We start from the raw sequence: 21,314 nt of genomic DNA on the forward strand, positions 1-21,314 counted from the left end.
CCTCGGTCCCTCATTTCACGCATTTCATGTGATGTGTGGGCTTCGGTTATCTATAGATACATACTTTGCGCATGAATACTGAGGAAGCCAATTGAACCCCCGCTCTTCCCCTATGCCCCCGCGCCAGGGGTATCACTGGAGTAAACGTCCTCCCACTTCCTCATTCCCCCATTTAACGCTTCTCATGCGATGTGTGGACTTCGGTTATCTGTAGATAGACTCGTAAGTTTATGACTGATTCTATGCCTCTTTTTACTGCCTCTTCTCACAAAACTAACAAATGTCCTCCTTAGCTAGAAGATGGTATCACAAAAACAAATTAGAAATAAAACTTTAATATAAAGATTTTAAGGTACATGTTTGCATTAAATTTTCATTGAAAAGACTGCATTTTAGCTTAGGGCAGACTTGCTCACTACTTTTAAATAGACAAAAAAAAAAGTCGTGATTTGAATCACCAACTTAGCTCCACCACCCACACATGACGACCCCGTCAATAAAATTCAAATTTATAATTGGATTTAGTTACCCCGTGTGGCGTCAATAACTATATTCGATTGACGGCACTGTATAAGCAGGGTACTTTATAACACGGACAAAATAAAGTTGCCTATACTTGCAACTAAGTGGCTTCAACTCACCCCCTCACGATGAAAAAAAAAAAAAGAAAAACGATAACCTTTATTTCATGCAACTAGTGGCCCATTAAATAAATAGGTCCCTTCAAACTAGCATACATATTACAAACAATATATTTTATAACTAAAAACTACAAAACCCAACCCCGCAGTGTCAGGGAGCCGGCCGCGGAACCGCCGGAACTTGACACTCTTCGGCCAAAACTCATTCAATACATGACGACCCTGCCATATGCCAATGTAATTCACAAATTATAGCCTCCATTTTTTGACATTACATTTTTTCCAGGACCAGGAACGCAAGCCGCTAGAAGAACACCAGCAGCCCAAGGTGGAGAAGGTGGAGCTCACGCAGAACCACCACCAGCACAACGACAAGCACCACGACAAGCATAACGACAAGTCTAAAGCCGCAGGTACGTTTATTCAATATTAAATAAATACTAGACTAAGCCCCACAGCAAAGATACATCGATCGAGTAAGATGTGAAAAATCTAAGACAGTTTCGTGCTTCATAAAAGAAGCGTGATTGTTTTAATTAATATGATGGTGAACGATTCATTAACATTTACTGATTGTGTAGGCTGTAGTCCTGCTCACGTCTCATGAATTACTCTATATATGTTATATATTACTTAATACTAAAATTCGCATTTTAAAATATCTTTCACACTCAAATTTATTTACGTAGGTATAATAAAGAATTATCTCTTTTTATAAAACTGCTACTCAATTTCTCCAAAATATCAAAAGTGCACAACGTTAATATTCAAGTTTTCACTTCTGCCGGCACTCCCGGAGTGCAACCCATTGTTTTTTTTTTCTTAGACCTTTTCTATTACAATCAAAATTTGTTAAAATACCAAAACTCGCTGATGAATCAGATCATAAGAATTGATGGCATTTTAAAGTAAGGTCACAACATTAAATGTTGATCCATTTAGGGTTCAAGCAAATTAAATGTTGATTCTCAATACGCGTAACGGTATGAAATGTCCAATGTACCCTAACCCCCTTATTCATAAACGTCTACTAAAGTTGACAAGCCGCTAATAATTTTTTGTCTCTTTCCGATGTATTGGTATGATGGAAAGGGACAAACGATTATTAGCGGCTTGTCAACTTTAGTAGACGTTTATGAATAAGGGGGTAAATGTCTCAACAATTACATATTTAATTATTAAGCAAGCCGTGTTATGAATCGTTTCATTATGAAAAAATATGTTTCAGGAGGTGGTAAAGGTCCACACAAGTCTGGAAAGCACAAATGGGTGCCGCTCGACATCGACGTGAAGGCGGCGCGGCCGGGCAAGCACGGCCCGCCGCACGCCGCAAGGCCCGATAATGGTGAGCAATAGTCATTTGTGTCCCAAGGGAGGAAAAGTATCAGATTGCGTGCCGCGTGTAAAATTTGTGCGCGCAAACACGCGGGATGGAATGTCCTACGTTTCCTCCCGTGGTGCGTATACTATTTTTCTGCTCGACCGAGGCGGAAAGCGGCAACTTCGTTTAGCGCAGCAGGAGCAAAGCCGACACTTTCCGCCCGGAGGGCAGAAATAGTTATTTATTTTACAAGCCAATCAAATATGATTGTACTTTAGATAATTATTGCCATGCCAAGTCCCCGTATTTTAGGCCTCTTTTCTCTTGTCAATAGAGACATTGGGTTACGCAATGCGGGAACAGTAATTCTCTAAAGGTGTAATAAACGAATGTGTTTATACATGCTTGTTTACTTTTAGAGATACATTAATTTTTTATAGTTCGTGCCATCCACGAAGGCGCGCCCCACTCTCCTGCCTAGTACTAATCTATTAAGTAATTAAGAAGAGTGCGGCGTTTATGTCTTTTGTACTGCATTTTTGTTTACTGAGATACTTACCAATTTTCATAAAAATTTTAGGTTTTATAGTAAAAACAGTAATAGTGATATAATCAAGTTTTTCAATCTCGTACCTTACTTAGGCAACTCAGCAAGCTTCGTCGCCTAAACACGGTACTCGACTGGAAAGCTCTCTATTAGATCACGATTGCATAAAATGCTATTTACTACTCTAGCAATTTTATTTGTCGATTAAATGTCTGCCAGTGATATCGAAATCAACATAAGACGGGGGGCCCTTGTATAGAATCATTATGGATTATGCAACTGTTGTTGTTTTATTTCGACTTCTAGTCAAAGATCTACAAAACCAATATTTACTTTGTTTTTATTTACAATTTTAGGTGTTTGCTGCTGTTATAGAAAAAATATTGTGGGCTCAGAGGGCCTACCGCGAACCACGTTCGACGTGTTACCTCTCTGTCGCACTTGTAAATTCGTACTTAAGTGTGACAGGGAGGCGATACGTCGAATGTGGTTCGCGGTAAGCCCTCTGACCTGTCTTTACAAAACTCAACTTAGTTTCGTTTTCTAACTTCGACCCTTGAATTTAAAGAACCCTCATTATGTACCTGTTGCACAAATTACTATTGCGCACTTGCGAGTGCGACTAATGTAATGTCACACTGATTCCTTATCGCCTGGCAAAGACTAATTAAAGTAATTAATAGCAGAAGAAGTGTAGAATCCTATACAAACTGCAGCTCACCCTGGAAAGCTTACAGTATCGGCCAAATAATGTATCACCTCCATGTTTTTATGGTATAACTTTGTTTAGATTGTGACTACCACCTCACTACCAGTGTACACCGATTTATAATGTGTAGTGACTACACTGTAGTCCAACTTCGAACAAGAAAGTGCAGATCTCGGGTAAAAACAAGTGACGACGCGACAGATTTAAGCATGATCATGTATGTTTGCTAAGGGTTGCGCCCAGGCGAACCGTCGCCGGTGAGCAAAAAATATTAGTTTTTTTTATTACCTAAGACGTTAACCCTTCGCGCCTAATTTTTTTAATTTGCCACTTTTTTATACTGACTGAAATGGCTTGACAGACTATGCTGTATCGAGTTTGAAATGAATGTGATCGTGAAGCACTGTAGCCGGATTGAATATTTGGTATTCGTTCCGTAGATACGGTATCCCTGAACGGCGAGGAGCGGCGCGGCTCGCTGCGCGCTCGGGGTGCGGGCGGGGGCGGGGCGGGGGGCGTCGGGGGGGCGCGCGGCGCCGGCGGGGCGCGCGGGGGCCGGCGCGCGGCGCCGCGCCCCGCCTCCGCGCTGCCCGCGCCCGTGCACGTCTTCCACCACGACTACCATCACGACCTGCAGCAGGTAACTCACTCACAACCGTCCTCCGACGGCCCCAGGTCACGCTGATCTTAATAATACTGCGTACAATTTGGTTGCCAACTTCCTACACGGTCGGAAACTACCAAGCGGTAGTCGGAAGCTTCGTTGCCGACTGTGTGGTAGGGGCTCAACACTAAAGCCTGTACAAGCCTTCCAAAGCGTTCCAAAGTGACCTTCCTGGATTGCAACTATGTGGATAAGGTCAGACCAGGCTAAGTTGGCAGCGATTTTGATAGCCCAGCCTGTGCAAATGTTAAGTATATGTCATAATTTCATAGAAATTTGACGTTTAAATAACACTTGCACTGTCCGAGCTGTTAAAATCTCTGCCAACTTGGTCTCACTCTAATTGGTCTCTGAACTACAGCTTGCCGAGCCTTCGTGTTCGGCCTGCCAAAAGTGCCAAATTCCATACAATCCGGCGAAAACGTAACGAACGCAGCCCTCTGTCAAAGTTTGGACATCCTTGGCGTATACAGAGTTTTTATTGATTTACCACCAAATTACCTTGTCTCTTTCCGACTAAGGTGACCTTGAACCGTCAGGAGCTTGGTTGGTCTTCGTGAACACACGATTATTATAATATTTTATTAGTTCACAGGAAAAACAATTATTATTGTTCATACTATCTCGACTATCGTTGTATATGTTAAATTTTTGTTGCCCCATTGGACACTTGATTTACCTATTTTTCTTTCAATTATTTTTTGTTACAAAAATACATTAATAAATAAATAAATAAAAAACATATTACGACTGCCACATAAATACTTGAGATTGTTAATATAATTTATAATTGTATTTTTTTCTATGAAGTGCGTCCAAAAACGTATATTTTATAAATTTTGTTCATAATTATTTTAAAGACTGACTAAGAACAAAGTTTTACGACAATATATCACACAAGTTTTTGATCGTACTCCAAAGACACGATTGTTTTTTTTCGGGGCACACCCAATGGCTGAGTGGGTTTGTCCTTGGTATATACATTTTCCTAAAATAAAATATAAAATTTGCATATAGTCATCTGAAATAGTGAAGAACCATAAGACACAGTTGCCTATTTTTCTTTTTCATGGAATTGCATGTAACATCTCTGATATTTTACGCGTCCGCCTATGGTCACGCGGGTCGTGTGATTATTTGCCACCAACGTGGTATAAAAATATATATATTATATAAGATATAAGTCATAAACTTATCAGGTTACATAACTAGATCAAATGACTTTATGCGAAATATTACCACTACGAGGAGAATGCACATACCTAAATTTGTCCCAATCCAAACCATTTGGCTTCATTTTATATCATTTTTGGGTACCACAACTTCGTGCATGGGTTATTACATTTATTCATATTAAAGTTTCATTTGCTACACAAAACACGTGCTTATAACCTCAAAAACATAACCTAACTTTAGTGTTTTTAGCATTAGAAGGTAAGCGATGTTGACGTGTTTTTTTTATTGTAAAACACTTAAAAAATTAGTTAGGGCAAATAAAAAAAACATATACAATCATTTACATTATTTTATCTACACACATATCATAAACCCTCTATGATGCCTTCAAAATCCGTAAATAATCGCCAACATTACGATAAACTGTTTTTTTATTTTTACAAAAAATTTCTTATCTGTGATAATGTTGTTATTGCTTCATAACTACATCAAAATCGATTTGGTTATGACTTCATATTTGGAACATCTCTGAAAAAAAAAGCAATTCGATCTGACCTCTATTCTAATATTGGTCGAGATGCCTTTTTGTTCGAAATGAAATGTCAATTGCATACAATTTTGACATATCTCGAATGTTAGTTTGTATCGAATGATACGGAAATAGGCCCCCGACTCTAGTTTTTATCTGAATAAAAAAAAACTACATACGTCAAAAAAGTTTTCATTTACCGCCATTTGCCACGTACAGTTTATCTTTAAATTAGTTTTAAGTATAAAATGAATGTTTTGTTGTTTTTAAGGTAACTATAGCAAAAATTTCGTGTAAAATAAGCGATAAAAATATTTCGGGGCGAGGTGAGCAACGGTTTGGCAATGATGCCCCAACGTTGGCTGTGATTTGGATTAGTGAATATATTAGGGTGTTTCATTTTTCCAAATTTTCAATTTTCCTTTGACTTTGCTTGGTTTCTCGATCTCATTTACATAAAAGATTTATATTTTAAATTTCGTGAAAATCGGTTAATATTTAAAGGTTGCACACTTTGATACGTGTTTTTTTCAAACACCTATTTTTTCACTGTGGAGGGTAGGAAGGCTAATAAATAGTTCGTAAGTGTCATTAGACTACTTACGGTATTTTAATGCGGATAATAGGTACACAAAAGTGCTAATAGTGTATTCTATTTAGTTTTTGTTGGTATTTTACGGAAAAATGAGTAGTAGACGCGGAATCTGGTTGCTTGAAAAAGTACCTTGTGGTGAATTCTTAGGAGCTCGGCTCCCCTCCAGGGAACAAGTGTTATTAGTGTTTATTTATCATCGCTAGTACATCGTTCATTGCAACCGCTAAAAGCCTTGGTCATGACGTGTCACAGATTTCTATATCAGCCTCTTCCGTTCACCGAGCTCGAGCAATCAACCGGCGCCAAATGGCTCAGGAAATCGAATCGACTTTATTTGAAAATCCTCCACCATTAGTATTGCACTGGGACAGTAAACTATTACCCTCTGTTTCCTCTGGTAAGAGTCTGGAAGATAGAGTAGCTGTAATTGTGACAGGCAAAAATTTTGAGCATCTGCTTGGCGTTCCTGTTGCTTAACGAGGTACTGGTGAGCTAATGGCTGAGGTAGTTGTTCAAGAGGTAGACCGATTTAATCTGCGTCGGCACATAATTGGTATAAGTTTCGACACTACAGCATCGAATACAGGGATCATTCAAGGTGCATGTATCCGAATCGAAAAAGAATTCAATAAGAGTTTGTTATGGTTAGCCTGCAGTGGCGGCGCGTCACAAATATTCGTAGGGAACCCGGAGCTAATTTTCGTTTCCTTTTCTCTATAAACCGATCCTGAAAGTACTCAACGGGCTGAAATTAGACAAGCCGGTGGGAATCGAGTTCTTTGAACGATCCGCCACTGTTAGCCTGCCGTCATCACACCCATGAACTAATATTGAAAGGAGTTTTTGATGCATGCTACCCTGTACCGTCGAGTGGACCTGATATTCAAATTTTCCGTAAGTTTCAAAACCTTTGGGATGGACTTGATAAAAAAACGTATACGACGATGATAGACGAAGGCGATTGTACGAGTAACCAAAGTTTTTTGGGAGTCCAACGCCTGGAAATGATACACTATCTCCAGAAAGTCTTAAATGACGGAAAATATCCAAGAGAAGATTATAAAGAACTATTACAGCTCTCCCTATTATACCTCGGAGGTTGGTCTCAAAGTGATTTTAAATTTAGGGCACCAGGGGCTCTTCATCAGGCAAGGTGGATGGCTAGGGCAATTTATGCACTGAAAATAGTTCTGTTTACCGATCAAATGCTTAAAAGCCCTGGTGTGACTAAAAAAGAACTCAACGGTATGAAACGGATAGGACACTTTGTGAGCTTAATATACATCAGATTCTGGCACGAAGCAATGATTAGCCGGTGGGCCCCTAAGAATGATTTGGACATGATACAGCTTTTGACCTCTTACCCAGATAAAGTTGTGAAAAAAAGTGCCATTGCTGCGGCTAAGCGACATCTTTGGTATTTATCGGAAATGAACATTGGATTAGCGTTTTTGGATGAACGTATCTCTGTAGATGAAAAACAAAAGATGTTTGCGAATTTAAATAATCCTGCAAAGAAGAAAGAACTGAAACGACTTGACGGTAAAATTAAACTTGAGGACAAATCTCTCAGTGACTTTGTTACCAATAAAACAAGAACTTTCTTTTCATTGTTTGGCGTCCAGGCCGAAACCGAATATTGCGGCAGTACACTTAAAGGTTTTGTTGATGAGCTTAAAGTAGTAAATGATACTGCAGAACGTGGCATTGCTCTGATAAAAAAATTTAACGATTCAGTCAAAAACGAAGAACAGAAACAATTCTTGCTTAGAGTCGCCGAACACCACAGGAAAGGCGTACCCAAGCGTACAAAAGATGAGGTCTCTAGTTATGTTACATCTTAGTATTTATATCGGAGCTTACGATTATTCAACAGGTATAAATGAGGTTCATGTACAACTCCAAATTTGAGTAAGCACTTCGTATTTTTATGAATACATGTCCAATAAAGTATGTTTACATGCGTTCGGGCGTTTTAGTCAATTTCACACTTACTGATCGTTGTGTGCAACCCCTAAATGTGTCCCAATCTTCTTGAAATTTGGTATTTAAACTTTTTAAGTAAGTGAAATCCAAGGGGAAAGCAAAGTCTGAAAAAATATTTAAAAAATTTTTTCACCATACAAAGATGAAACACCCTAGAATATATCATAGAAAAAGAAAGTATGTGTGTAGATAAAATAGTGTATGTAACTGTACATAATTAGGCATTAAAACACTCGTCAACTCGTGTGACCTTTTTAAGAAACTCACTTCGTTCGTGTCTTAAACCCACACTCGTGCATTTTAATGCCTCTTATTATGTAGCAGTCACATAAACTACTATTGCTTTCATAAGTAATAGTTACTGAATTTTAAAAGCGTTTTTCAATAAAAAGACATGTCAAGGTTGTTTACCTTTTTTCTAGTGCTAAAAAAAAGAACTATAATCTTTTAACGCTTTTGATATTTATTTTTATGACATTATTGTATCTATTCTTTATCTGTTGGACTATTGTACATACAATGCATACAAAAAAATATATTTTTATATTCATTGTTTTTGGGGTGAGAGAGATTTGCTTGTATCTTTATACGATTAACCTGTAAAAGCGTCCTTATGGCAAGCGGCAAAGTGGGACTTTTTGCTTGGAAACAACACAATTTATGTGTTTTAAATATTCCTAATACTTATGCCTATGAAGCCGATGATCCTGGGTTCGAATCCTGATAAGGGCATTTATTTGTGTGATGAGCACAGATATTTGTTCTTGAATCATTGTTTTCAATGTATTTAAGTATTTGTATATTACATATATCGTTGTCTGAGTACCCACAACACAAGCCTTCTTGGCTTACCGTGGGACTTAATCAATTTGTGTAAGAATGTCCTTATAATATTTATTTATTTATTGGAAATTTGCATGTTTATTACTTCATATATTTCATCTTCCGAGTGGTGCTCAAAACGAATCAAAATTCCTTCATGGAACATACTAACATAAATACGGTATGAGTATTAATTGACTTATAAAATGTATCATATATTATGTTCGATGGCATTGGGATCATTAACTAATTGATGGTGATCTTTTCATTATACATGGTGTTCATCAGTAGAGAATACATGTTAGTAAGTTAAAAAATAAATTGAGATTTTCAGTTCCCTCACTGTTTCAGTTCTACTAGTTTTATAACAGAAAATCAATTTCGCAACATTTGTGTCAAATAAAAAAAAAAAACTAGTTTTTTACTGTCTGGAAAAAGTATTGCTATTGCTGCTAGCATGAGTTGCGTTCTCGCGCCCGACTCCATACATACACGGTGTAACATGAGAAAACCGAAATATTTTAACAGTGTATTCCTGATCACATTCAGAGACTAAAATGTCATATAAACTTTTCTGGATTTCGCCTAGTTTCAGAGTTAATACCAATAAAATAAAAAAACATCTTATTGTAACTTAGTGCAAAACGCCTTGTCATTATAGGGACCGTGCGCGTTGGAGGGTCTGCCATCTTGTGGCCTGAATCGGAACCATAAACATGCACATGTGCACGTCACGTGTTTTCTTGTGCATAGTAGGTTCTGCCATCTTGTGGGCTATATCGGAACAAAAAACATCACATTTACGCCTCGCGCCAAAAATCTGACGGCTCCTGTGCTGCCTCCTACAGTTCATGCACGCTCCCTATGGGGCGTAGTCAAAATATCCTTATTGATAGATGTCAAAAGTGACAAGTCCCCTTTGCAGAAACAAGGTTTTACAAAAAAAAGTAAAATTCATTTTCAGTGCCAGTTTTACCATAACATAAACTTTTTATGTAGAAATAAATTTCCTTAAAACTCGTAAGATTTTTTTTTCTTTCTTTTGGCCTCAGAATTGCGTGGTTAAAATCTTTCGGGTTCCTCGTGTTACCCCGTGTATAGCACGACTTCAAGTATGAACTGGCGCCAGAAAACGCAACTCATGCTAGCCGATCTGGGCTTAATTACAAAAGAAAAGCGGTATTTTTATACTGAGAAAAATTATGTGTATTCCCTACTTTGTTAGACATGGGTTAATATGTACCAGAACTTGTGATCCGGATATTTCTTATTAGTTATCGACTCTTTTCAATTCTTTAAAGGAAACACCAGTTGAGCCCTTCTAAGATTTGAGAATTTCAGGCAAATATCTCCGTCGCGCTGACGGAGCGGCTCCTAAAATTAGTACAATAAGGACAACTGCAGCTTAGGCGAGAAACCCTGCGTAAAAATCTCAAAATTCGTGGTTCCGTTCTCGAAATTTTTCTCCTCCAAAATTTAACCAATAGTAACAAAATTTTGGGAACGGAATAAGAAAGTAGAAGAAGGAAAAAAATAGACTAAGCCGACACATTGCTGGCTGTTGGACTGAAGAATTGACTAAGACTCGAAATACGTTAATTAATCGATGCCATAAATTCGGATCACAGTTGAGTCTCAATCACCATCATTCACCATTCCCTCCCCTCCCCCTCCCAGCTGCGCGTGGCTCAGCCGGCAGTCGCACAGGGCCTGGTGCTGCACTACGGCGGCATAGGGCTCCCGCCGCCGCCGCTGGCCGCCCCGCTGGCGCAGGCCTTCTACTACGGCGCGGCGCACGCCACCAGCGCGCCCTACGGACTGGGGCTGGACCAGGCAACCTTGAAGGACCTCATCAAGAAGCAGATGTGAGTACATTGTGGTACAAGTTAAATATATTTTTTTTACTTCTTTTTAAATTAATCCCCCTCCCCCTCTCTAGAATAGACTGGACTTATGACTACATTTGGTAACCTTTACCAGTTTGTGTTTTTTCCGATTCAAATAATCCATGTCCATCTCACTAAATTGGAATAGAAAAAAAGACTTCTTGTCAAAAGCTAAAGAAAGGACCCTAACACTCCGCACCCTTATTGAGGTATAACAAACTTACCGGCAGGAACACAACACTATGAGTAGGTGTTATTTGGCTGCGGTTTTCTATAAGGAGGTACTTCCCCAGTTGGGCTCTGCTCTAGATTTGGAATGACATCCGCTGTGCTGTGCCCTACCACACAAAGCGAGATGACATTCATAGTGCCCATACCTCTCTTTTGGACGTAGTTTAAGGACATACCCGGGTCCATACATTCATAGACCTGCCTGCTCCTAACATTATCCGCATGTAATTATATTGCTGTCCCGCCCATGGGTGGATCATGATGCCGGTTATCAATGTCACTGTGCGCGCGGGACATATAGAGATGGGAACAGACGGGACAATGTACAAAATTCCTCGTGGTAAGTGACGTAAGCGTCCCTTCTTCATAATTTAACTTTTTTTTTTTACAGAGAATACTACTTCAGCCCCGACAACTTAGCGCGCGACTTCTTCCTCCGTCGCAAGATGGCTGCCGACGGCACCATCCCCGTCACGCTCATCGCGTCCTTCCACCGCGTGCGGGCATTGACCCCCGACGTGGCGCTCGTGCTGGACGCCATCCGCGACTCCGACAAGCTGCAGCTCGTCAACGGGTTCAAGGTAACACGAGATGGCGCCACCATTCCCGTCACATTGCATCGTTCCACCGCGTGCGGGCATTGACCCCCGACGTGGCGCTCGTGCTGGACGCCATCCGCGACTCCGACAAGCTGCAGCTCGTCAACGGGTTCAAGGTAACACGAGATGGCGCCACCATTCCCGTCACATTGCATCGTTCCACCGCGTGCGGGCATTGACCCCCGACGTGGCGCTCGTGCTGGACGCCATCCGCGACTCCGACAAGCTGCAGCTCGTCAACGGGTTCAAGGTAACACGAGATGGCGCCACCATTCCCGTCACATTGCATCGTTCCACCGCGTGCGGGCATTGACCCCCGACGTGGCGCTCGTGCTGGACGCCATCCGCGACTCCGACAAGCTGCAGCTCGTCAACGGGTTCAAGGTAACACGAGATGGCGCCACCATTCCCGTCACATTGCATCGTTCCACCGCGTGCGGGCATTGACCCCCGACGTGGCGCTCGTGCTGGACGCCATCCGCGACTCCGACAAGCTGCAACTCGTCAACGGGTTCAAGGTAACACGAGATGGCGCCACCATTCCCGTCACATTACATCGTTCCACCGCGTGCGGGCATTGACCCCCGACGTGGCGCTCGTGCTGGACGCCATCCGCGACTCCGACAAGCTGCAGCTCGTCAACGGGTTCAAGGTAACACGAGATGGCGCCACCATTCCCGTCACATTGCATCGTTCCACCGCGTGCGTGCATTGACCCCCGACGTGGCGCTCGTGCTGGACGCCATCCGCGACTCCGACAAGCTGCAGCTCGTCAACGGGTTCAAGGTAACACGAGATGGCGCCACCATTCCCGTCACATTGCATCGTTCCACCGCGTGCGGGCATTGACCCCCGACGTGGCGCTCGTGCTGGACGCCATCCGCGACTCCGACAAGCTGCAGCTCGTCAACGGGTTCAAGGTAACACGAGATGGCGCCACCATTCCCGTCACATTGCATCGTTCCACCGCGTGCGGGCATTGACCCCCGACGTGGCGCTCGTGCTGGACGCCATCCGCGACTCCGACAAGCTGCAGCTCGTCAACGGGTTCAAGGTAACACGAGATGGCGCCACCATTCCCGTCACATCGCGTCCTTCCACCGCGTGCGGGCATTGACCCCCGACGTGGCGCTCGTGCTGGACGCCATCCGCAACTCTTTAATTACCACCCTTGCTTCCAAAATTTCACTTACCCCCCTCGTTGCACAATGTACTAATGTTTGACATTGAGACTTTTCACGCCAAAGCAGGTGGTACCTGGCACTCCCTACAGGGCACGCGAGCTCCCTTGCGCGTTGTAGGTTCTGCCATCTTGTGGTCTAAATCGGAAACTTCAACTTGACATTTACACTTTGCGGCAATAAACAAGAGCTCCTGTGCCGCCTCCTACAGTTCATGCACATTCCCTATAAAACGATTTTTCTGTCCAGGTCCGAACAGCGTTCGAGCCCACAAAATGGCCGCTGCTCGACATAATGATGAACGAGGACACCGACAAGAAATCCCCCGAGGACAACAAACAGAAAGAGGACAAGGAGCCAAAGGAAGTGCAGAAGAGTGTAGAAGAGAAGGAAGCACAGAAGGCGCCCAGTATAGGCGGGCAGGCGGAGAAAGTTGAGGTAAGTGTATCCAGACTTCCGCCAGATGTCGTTGACGTTTTCAACTAATTTTCACCCTATTAGGAATTGAATTTCAAAAATCCTTTCTTAGTGGAGCTTTACTCTACAACATTTAAATACGATGTGTTTTAAATTTCAAGGAACAATTCAGAGATCGTATATTGTCCCGTAAATCGACTTTGCCGCACGGGGGCCCATTTCTCGAACGGTATTAAACTAATATTATTAGCCCACGAACTGTCAAGTTGTATGGGTTACCATGGCAACACACTAGTAATAGTTTAATACCGTTCGAGGAATGGGCCCCCGATGTCTTGTTTTTAATCTTAATTTCCTGATATTTTTTACTAAATACGTCCAATTTGATAAACATTTACAGTAACCCTTTAAACGCCACGCCTATTAAATATAACGCGCCATCGTAAACCCGATGGAATACGTGACACTAATCGTGCGCGTCAGTTGACGTATTCGGCAGTCAAAGGGTTAAATTAACTTCTCTTTGGGTGGTATTCCACCTTTCAAATTTCTTGGTCCAATGTGTATTTGCGTCTCACATTTTGCTTAATGAGAGAGTGAGACGCAATGCACATTGGAGCAAGAAATTGGACAGGTCGAATACCCTTAGTTCATGAACAAATATAAAACTTGCATAGATCTAAACTGAACAACATTCCACAGACTAAAAAACCAGAACCGGCACTTGAAACCAAACCAGAGCCCTCTCCAGAAACTGAGAAGGCCGCTGAGGAAACGAAAGAGAAAGAAACTAAAGAGAGTGAGACGGAGGATAAGAATAAGGACGACAAGCGGGACCACGAGGACCCGCCGCTGCAGCACGAGGGGGAGGAGAAACCGGGGGAGAAACGGTAATATCCGAAATATGGATTCATTTACGAAAGCGATTGCATCTGCACGTACAGTCAGCATCAATAGTAGCGGATGAAACAACGCGCCAAAAGTATCTGATATTCGGGATAACTTTTCCAAATATAGATAAATCTCTCAAATTTACGTTCAAAAGTCTCAGTCATTTATAGTCTTAATTGTTCTACATATAGAACTATCGCTTTTTGTTAAGCTGTTACAGAATGGTAGATACTTTTGAAACTTTGCTTGATCCGCTACTTTTGATGCTGACTGTACCTATACTGTGTATCTTTAGGTATTTAAATAAAAGTAAACAAACAATTTGTACATTTTCGGGTAGTTATATCATTCATTGGCTAACCAATCAAATACAAAACCGCCTGGATCTGTCACTGAAGGACCTGACTTAGCTTACATTATTTGATCATGTAATGTTTTCATCTACCCTTATCTGGCTTGAGGAGCCATTTGAGAATTATACAATCCGTCTAAGTTAATTTTGTGCCGACTGAACAGAAGTGAGGGAGAGTAATTATAAACGTAAAATTTTCATATAGATTTGATTTGCCACACTTAGGTTGGTCTGGCTTCTCGCGCACATTACATACTTTACAGTACATATGGTGCTATTTTACCGCACTAGTGCGTTGTACGATACATGTGCGAATAGGTAATTCGCAACTCGTGTCGATTTAAAACACTCCCTTCGGTCGTGTTTTAATTTATCGCCACTCGTTTCGAATTTCCTATTTTTCGCACTTGTATCGTAATGTACTATTATATACTTCCTAATTAAAATTATATTTAATTATTTCCATTAAAATCTATTTTGTTATGATTGCTTTCTAATTTCCATACGAGTTTCATGTTTATCAGCGGAATTCTATGGCAATATGATGTCTGATGACTGACTGAATGACTGAAGTCTGTCGCTTGTCAAGTCGGTAAAGAGTTAGCTCGGACCGGCTCCAGTCTAGAATGTCACAAAATTCAACACGTGTCATACATTGCAGCCGCAAGAAGCAGATGGTGGGCATCTTCCCGCTGGCCACGATGGGCGGGCCGCTGGTGGCGCCCGTGTCCAGCCTGCTGCGCGCCGTGCCGCCCCCGCCGCTGCCCAGGTACATTTATATCAAATGTATTCTTCCAATTTCTTAATTACTTATATTTCACTCACAAACATACACACAAAATGAGCCGCCTCGCGAGGAGATTACCACGCAGAGCAGCTCGGTATGGAGACGTGCCTCGCCCTAGGCATTGCGGCAGCGAGTACGTTTCCTTCGCCTGAGGCACGTCTACACGGGCTGCTTCGCGAGGCAATTTCCTCGCGAGGCGGCTCAATTTGTGTGGCCCCGCCTGTTCTCTTGTTACCTACGATAATATTCGGAGCAGAAAACCCTTCCGTGTAAATCGCCATTTAAACTTTCAGTTGATTCATAGAATGTTTCCCTGCTGCAGGATGTTCCGGACGCGCGGCGCGGGGTCGCCGCCGGCGCACGACCCCCTGAACCCCGACGTGGCCGAATTCGTGCCCCAGCGCAAGACAGGTAATCGTAGAGATCGTATTAAATATATTAAAACGGGTGAATCATGTACAAGTCGCAAATTGCTCGGCATGTCTGTCTGCGTCGGTCCGCCAACCCATACTACCGATGATGCTACTCGGTATGGAATGAAACATGTCGACCAATTTTCGATGTGAAGTCGTGAGTGACCTGTTTAAACATACTTCTGTGTCCCACGGAAGTGTTGCTACCTAGATATCGCCAATAAATTGGAACTTTGCAGTTTTTCAAATACTCTCGTATCTGAACGAGAAAAGGAACTGGATTACTTACTACTGGAGGTACTTTTTGGTCGTTGCCATTTTTTCAATTATTATTTTTATTTAACAGAAGAACCTAGCGAGAAACCGGAAGGGGAATCGAGACAGACCTCTGGAGGCGGCAGCCCCAGCTCCGAGAGAAGCGGCCCGGACGTGTGGACCGAGGTACGTCGACAAATGTTTATGTTAACTATACCTCTCGCGTCTAATGGTCCCTCTGACAATTCCTCCGAGTTTCTTTTAGTTGTTGGGCTTTGAATGTGCTAAACTTCCAAAAAATATCTACAAAAAAATTACGCGACAGCTACTACACATTAAAATAAACTGTCATAGAACCACATTTAGCGCGGACTCGTTCTGTGTGGACCGAATCCACCTAATAAGCATTTCATTTCGTGATTTTTCGCCATATCGACAGGTTTGACAGCTATTTTCCGCCGAATGACCGTAAGTCGATTTCGGCAAGCGTTTTCTCCCCCTCGTTTTACACGTTCGATGTTGATGGCAGGTGAAACGAAGAACGAAGGCCGGCAGCCGCGAGCGCTCGGCGCCCGCGCCGGCGCCGGCCGAGGAGGCGCCGCAGCGCGAGGAGCTGCACTTCCAGCTGGATGAGGAGCTGGACCTGCCGCCGCCGCGGCACAACACCTTCACCGACGGAGACGCCTGGTTAGTATTTACTGGCACAGTCGACGTCAAACATATGTTGACGCCTTAGCACCTTAGGCCTCGGTCGTTCTGACCCGCCGCGGATCACATCATACAGACGCCGCGGGCGACGGGCCACTTCCCGACCTCGCTGCTGCGGGTCAGATTGACCGAGGCCTTACTCCCATGTAATAATACGAAACATGTCAACATTTTTGACGTCGATTGTACACCTCGAAAGTACGCTGTATAGCGTCCAGCGTCTCCATTACGCCGACATGCTCAAAGGCGCCTCAGTCGTTGCCGCGCGCCTGTGTAGACGTGTTTGCTTATGGTGCGCGTGGTTATTTTGTTCATACTTACGTTAAATTTGTCAAAACATGACAACGTTGGAAAATAAAATAACGAGTGTCGCAAATTGTCGCGTGTTTCTTTTCTTTCTCATTTTTTTTATAGCAAATTAAAAGAAACGCAAGCCACTGCAGTCATTACGTGCGTCGCCATTTTGAACAGCTGTCTGAGTGACGCCATCTTCCCGAGCAAATTGGCTCGGGCGAGGCAAAAGTTACACGAGCACGCGGCCGCCGGAGGCCGGGCGTTTGCCGCGCGAGGAAATTTCCTTGCGAGGCTGCTCGCTCTGTACGGACCTATAGGCGGGCCTATTGTATCATTAGCGTATATTGTCGACGTTTTAATTTTAAAGTAATTCGTACGTTCAGGTCGGATTCGGAATCGGACTTCGAGCTGTCGGACCGCGACGTGGGCCGCCTGCTGATCGTGACGCAGACGGGCGGCCGCGCCGTCAAGCACGACGGCCACGACCGCCAGGGCGACTGGAACACTCGCACCAAGATCTCACAAGATCTCGAACAGGTAAATCCACACACTTAATCATAATAATACAAAATAATCTTTTTTCTACTCGTCGACTGTAATGCTTGAATTAAGATTTCGTACCCCAAAATATAATAGGGTACTTTCATTTATGGGCTCCCAGCTAAATTATAATATTCATTTCGATACGCTGTAGTCAACTATAAAAAAAATTACCAATCACGTGCCGCCGCGCTCTCATAGAAAAAAACAAACGGGCTCATGTAAAGCATATTCATTCAACGCGCGTTTATGTCTTTTGTGCTACATTTTTGTCTACTGAGATACTTACCAATTTTCATTAATTATTTAGGTTTTAAAGTAAAAAAAGTTTTATTTTAGATGACTCGTAGAAATAGTACCGCATACTAGTGATATAATCAAGCATTTCAATCTCGTACCTTACTTAAGCAACTCAGCTCAAGCTCATCTAAAATACTATTTATTTCTTTCAGGTCATAACTGACGGATTGAGACGCTACGAGGAGGACTTGTGGAATGACACGGATTATACTTCGGTTAGTATATTTTTACAATTCCTTAATCCTTATGTACATACATTTCAAAAGTTAAAAAATAGTAGATTATATACCGAGGTACTGTTGTATGTCACGGGCGCGATATTGAATAATTAAATAAGGAATTACCCAGATTTAACTCCCGAGCGCAGCGAGGAGGTTATTAGTTAAATTAAACTGAGTCCTGAGTGCAGTGAGGGATTCAGGCGCGCCGAAGACAAAAACAGCTTTATCTCCGAGCAGTATACTCTACTTTTCTTACCCCCTGCGAGACAATAGAAAAAAACTAAGGCTACTAGAAACAATATTTTATTGAAATAAATGAACAATGAAAATGAATGTTTGACACACAGCGTCAAGCGTCTTTTAGCACTCGCAATTTTTGTTTTATTTTTAAAGCGCTATCGCTCGAAAAGATGTCGAAAAATTATCTTTGCTATATATCGTTGTCTATATAAGGTACTGGGAGAATACCAGCGATGTGGCTTGTTGCATCATTATGCTGAGTCAGCGCCTTTTCTGTGCCACGACACATGGCGTATTAATTAACTAAAAAATGTTTTTATTAAATTAAGTTTGCATGTTTTTATTTTACACTTTTCTTTTTTGTTTGTTTTGATGCTAATGCCATGTATGTTGTGGGTATGAATAAAGAATGTATCTATCTATCTATCTATCTTGTCTAAGTAGCCACAACACTCAAGCCATATTGAGCTTACTGCGAGTCTTAGTCAATTAGTGTAATAATGTCGTATAATATATATATTTTATTGTATATTTCCGTCCAGTCGCACGGCAGCCTGGGCTCGCACTACCGCACGGTGTCGCTGATCTCCCGCGAGCAGTTCGAGGCCACGCAGCCGCACGAGCGGCACTCCAACCCCGACCAGCCGCCGCCGCCGCCGCCCCGCCCGCACATGGTATGTTCACACTGATCATTTCACATCATTCTTTCAGCGGCAGGCTACTGTTAATCATAGGCCTCGTGTACACCAGTGGCCCCCAATGTTGACTGGCAGTGGCGAGGCAGACAGAGAGGAAAAAACGTGCCCCTTAGTTTGACATCCAAAATAGATGGCGCTGTACGGTGCCACATGCTTTACGGTAACTGAATTGTCAAACGTCTAAAACGTCAACTTTTGACAGTCAGAGCTACCGCAAAATGTATGGAGCTGTACAGCGCCATCTCATTTACCTGTCAAAGTTGAAGCACAAAATTGTATAGGGACCGTGCGCGTTGGAGGGTCTGCCATCTTGTGGCCTGAATCGGAACCATAAACATGCACATGTACACGTCACGTGTTTTCTTGTGCATAGTAGGTTCTGCCATCTTGTGGGCTACATCGGAACAAAAAACATCACATTTACGCCTCGCGCCAAAAATCTGACGGCTCCTGTGCTGCCTCCTACAGTTCATGCACGCTCCCTATTAGATTTTACGCATCTTACTCAGTCAATGTATCTATGGTAGTACTAGGTATTTATTATTTATTCTGTGGTACGGCATGGGATCTCGACATTCCTCATTCTGTCTTGATGTTTGCCGAGCATGAGACCGTTTGGCACTCCATTTACCTCGACACAGCGCTGAATGACACGATTTTACCTTAGATTTTACAACAAGCAACTATTTGATCATAAAAAAACATTTATTGATTATTATTAAATTATTGTGGCCCTAGTGAAAAAGGGTACAAGTCTCTGGCAGTTTAGGTGTATAAGAGCATAAGTGTTACGTGGAACTTACACCCCTTTACACCTGCGCTGCCAGAGACTTGTACCCTTTTTCACTAGGGCCACAGTTATTTATTATATAGTTTTAGACAGGCAGCTGATGCTGGTACGTCTAAATCAGAGTTCACTTAGCACGATTTCACTATTTAGATAGTTTGTCAAGATTGTTTTTAAATTGATTGATTGTTTTTATTTCAGATCTTCGTCCATACACTATTAACTTAATTTCTTAAAAATGTCTATAAAGATAGGAGTTGCAATATTGATTTAATTCCGATACTAACATGTATCAAATTGATATTACAGGTGGAGCAACAGGAGCAAGGCAGCAAAGCCAAGAGGCCGCGCCGCACGGCCCGCTTCTACGCCGCCAACAAGGACCCACACGCCACTGATGTCATGTATGTTCCTCGCCATAGTGTGCGCTACGCTACGCTGCATGTTTACTTAGACACCATACAACTTAAGAAATGTGTATAAAATATAAGTTTATTAAGAATAATTAGTCTAATTACAAAATTAATATGTATATAAAATAATTAAGATAAAAAGTTACCTAAGATTGCGAACTATGGAATACAATACATCCACATAAAATGAGTCGCCTCGTGAGGAAAATGCCTCGCGAAGTAGCTCGGTTTGTAAGCATCATGCCTGATACAAACGGATGAGCTGCAATAATGTATAGGGTCCGTCTAAGCTAACTTTGCATTTAAACGTCATATTTCATAGAAATTTGACATTAATTATGATGACTTTATTTCTTTTTTATTTTTAATATATATACATATATTGTTGACTAGTCACACAAGCCGATTTCACCTTACTGAAGCACTAGGTTGATTGTTTGTTTGAACGTTACAGCACGAGCCGCAAGCACAAGACCAGGCACAGCCTCAACCCGCCCGTGGAGCACCACGTGGGCTGGATCATGGACATCCGCGAGCACCGCGCCCGGACACATAGCACCGGGTAACTATCTAACATATTAAACCTATGTACAGCAATGACTCTGTGAGCTATAGACCTTGAAACCTCTGCCATTTTGAGATTTTTTTAAAAACATGATAGATAATAAAAATCAGTTGTCGTAAGTGTAGTAAGTCGGAGCAAATCAGGGCAAGGTGGAGGGTGGCGATTTTGAGTCATCACCATTTGGTTGTTTGATGTGCTCTGTTTTAATGGTGTTATATGAAGGTCTTAGTAGTGATTAACATTATTTAACGTTGTTATCAGTTGTTATCACGTTATAAATGTATTGTGCAACGTTTCAGATCGTCACTGGGCACGTCGCCGACGCTGGGCTCGTCGTGCGGCTCCGTGCCGCAGTCGCTGCCGACCTTCCACCACCCGAGCCACGGCCTGCTCCGCGAGAACCACTTCACTCAGCAGGCATACCACAAGTACCACTCGCGCTGTCTCAAAGGTGAACCGACATGTGTACCCCTTCAGTTTCTTTCTGATAGTCGGCTAACGATCAGACGAACCGCCTGATGGGAAGCGGTCATCGGACTCATCGGC

The 21,314-nt window shown here is 42.5% G+C and overlaps 2 protein-coding genes across 2 annotated transcripts in view; both read left to right on the plus strand.

Moving 5' to 3' along the window:
• LOC133532768 (adenylyltransferase and sulfurtransferase MOCS3) overlaps nt 1-21,314 on the plus strand; it is a 230,477-nt gene that overhangs the window by 145,796 nt on the left and 63,367 nt on the right. The window lies entirely within an intron of this gene.
• Nucleotides 1-21,314, plus strand: part of LOC133532825 (la-related protein 1) — a 109,914-nt gene that overhangs the window by 74,763 nt on the left and 13,837 nt on the right. Inside the window, exons 5-24 of the mRNA XM_061871676.1 lie at nt 928-1,054; nt 1,870-1,986; nt 3,659-3,858; nt 10,668-10,855; nt 11,499-11,749; nt 11,957-12,130; nt 12,225-12,358; nt 12,497-12,760; nt 13,137-13,325; nt 14,007-14,194; nt 15,209-15,316; nt 15,657-15,745; nt 16,094-16,188; nt 16,532-16,689; nt 17,388-17,541; nt 17,997-18,059; nt 18,848-18,979; nt 20,100-20,194; nt 20,658-20,765; nt 21,068-21,219. Coding sequence (XP_061727660.1) covers nt 928-1,054; nt 1,870-1,986; nt 3,659-3,858; nt 10,668-10,855; nt 11,499-11,749; nt 11,957-12,130; nt 12,225-12,358; nt 12,497-12,760; nt 13,137-13,325; nt 14,007-14,194; nt 15,209-15,316; nt 15,657-15,745; nt 16,094-16,188; nt 16,532-16,689; nt 17,388-17,541; nt 17,997-18,059; nt 18,848-18,979; nt 20,100-20,194; nt 20,658-20,765; nt 21,068-21,219 — 2,986 coding nt within the window. The remainder of the gene's footprint in view (nt 1-927; nt 1,055-1,869; nt 1,987-3,658; nt 3,859-10,667; nt 10,856-11,498; nt 11,750-11,956; nt 12,131-12,224; nt 12,359-12,496; nt 12,761-13,136; nt 13,326-14,006; nt 14,195-15,208; nt 15,317-15,656; nt 15,746-16,093; nt 16,189-16,531; nt 16,690-17,387; nt 17,542-17,996; nt 18,060-18,847; nt 18,980-20,099; nt 20,195-20,657; nt 20,766-21,067; nt 21,220-21,314) is intronic.

This window comes from Cydia pomonella, chromosome 27 (assembly GCF_033807575.1).
Source record: "Cydia pomonella isolate Wapato2018A chromosome 27, ilCydPomo1, whole genome shotgun sequence".
Lineage (NCBI taxonomy): Eukaryota > Metazoa > Arthropoda > Insecta > Lepidoptera > Tortricidae > Cydia > Cydia pomonella.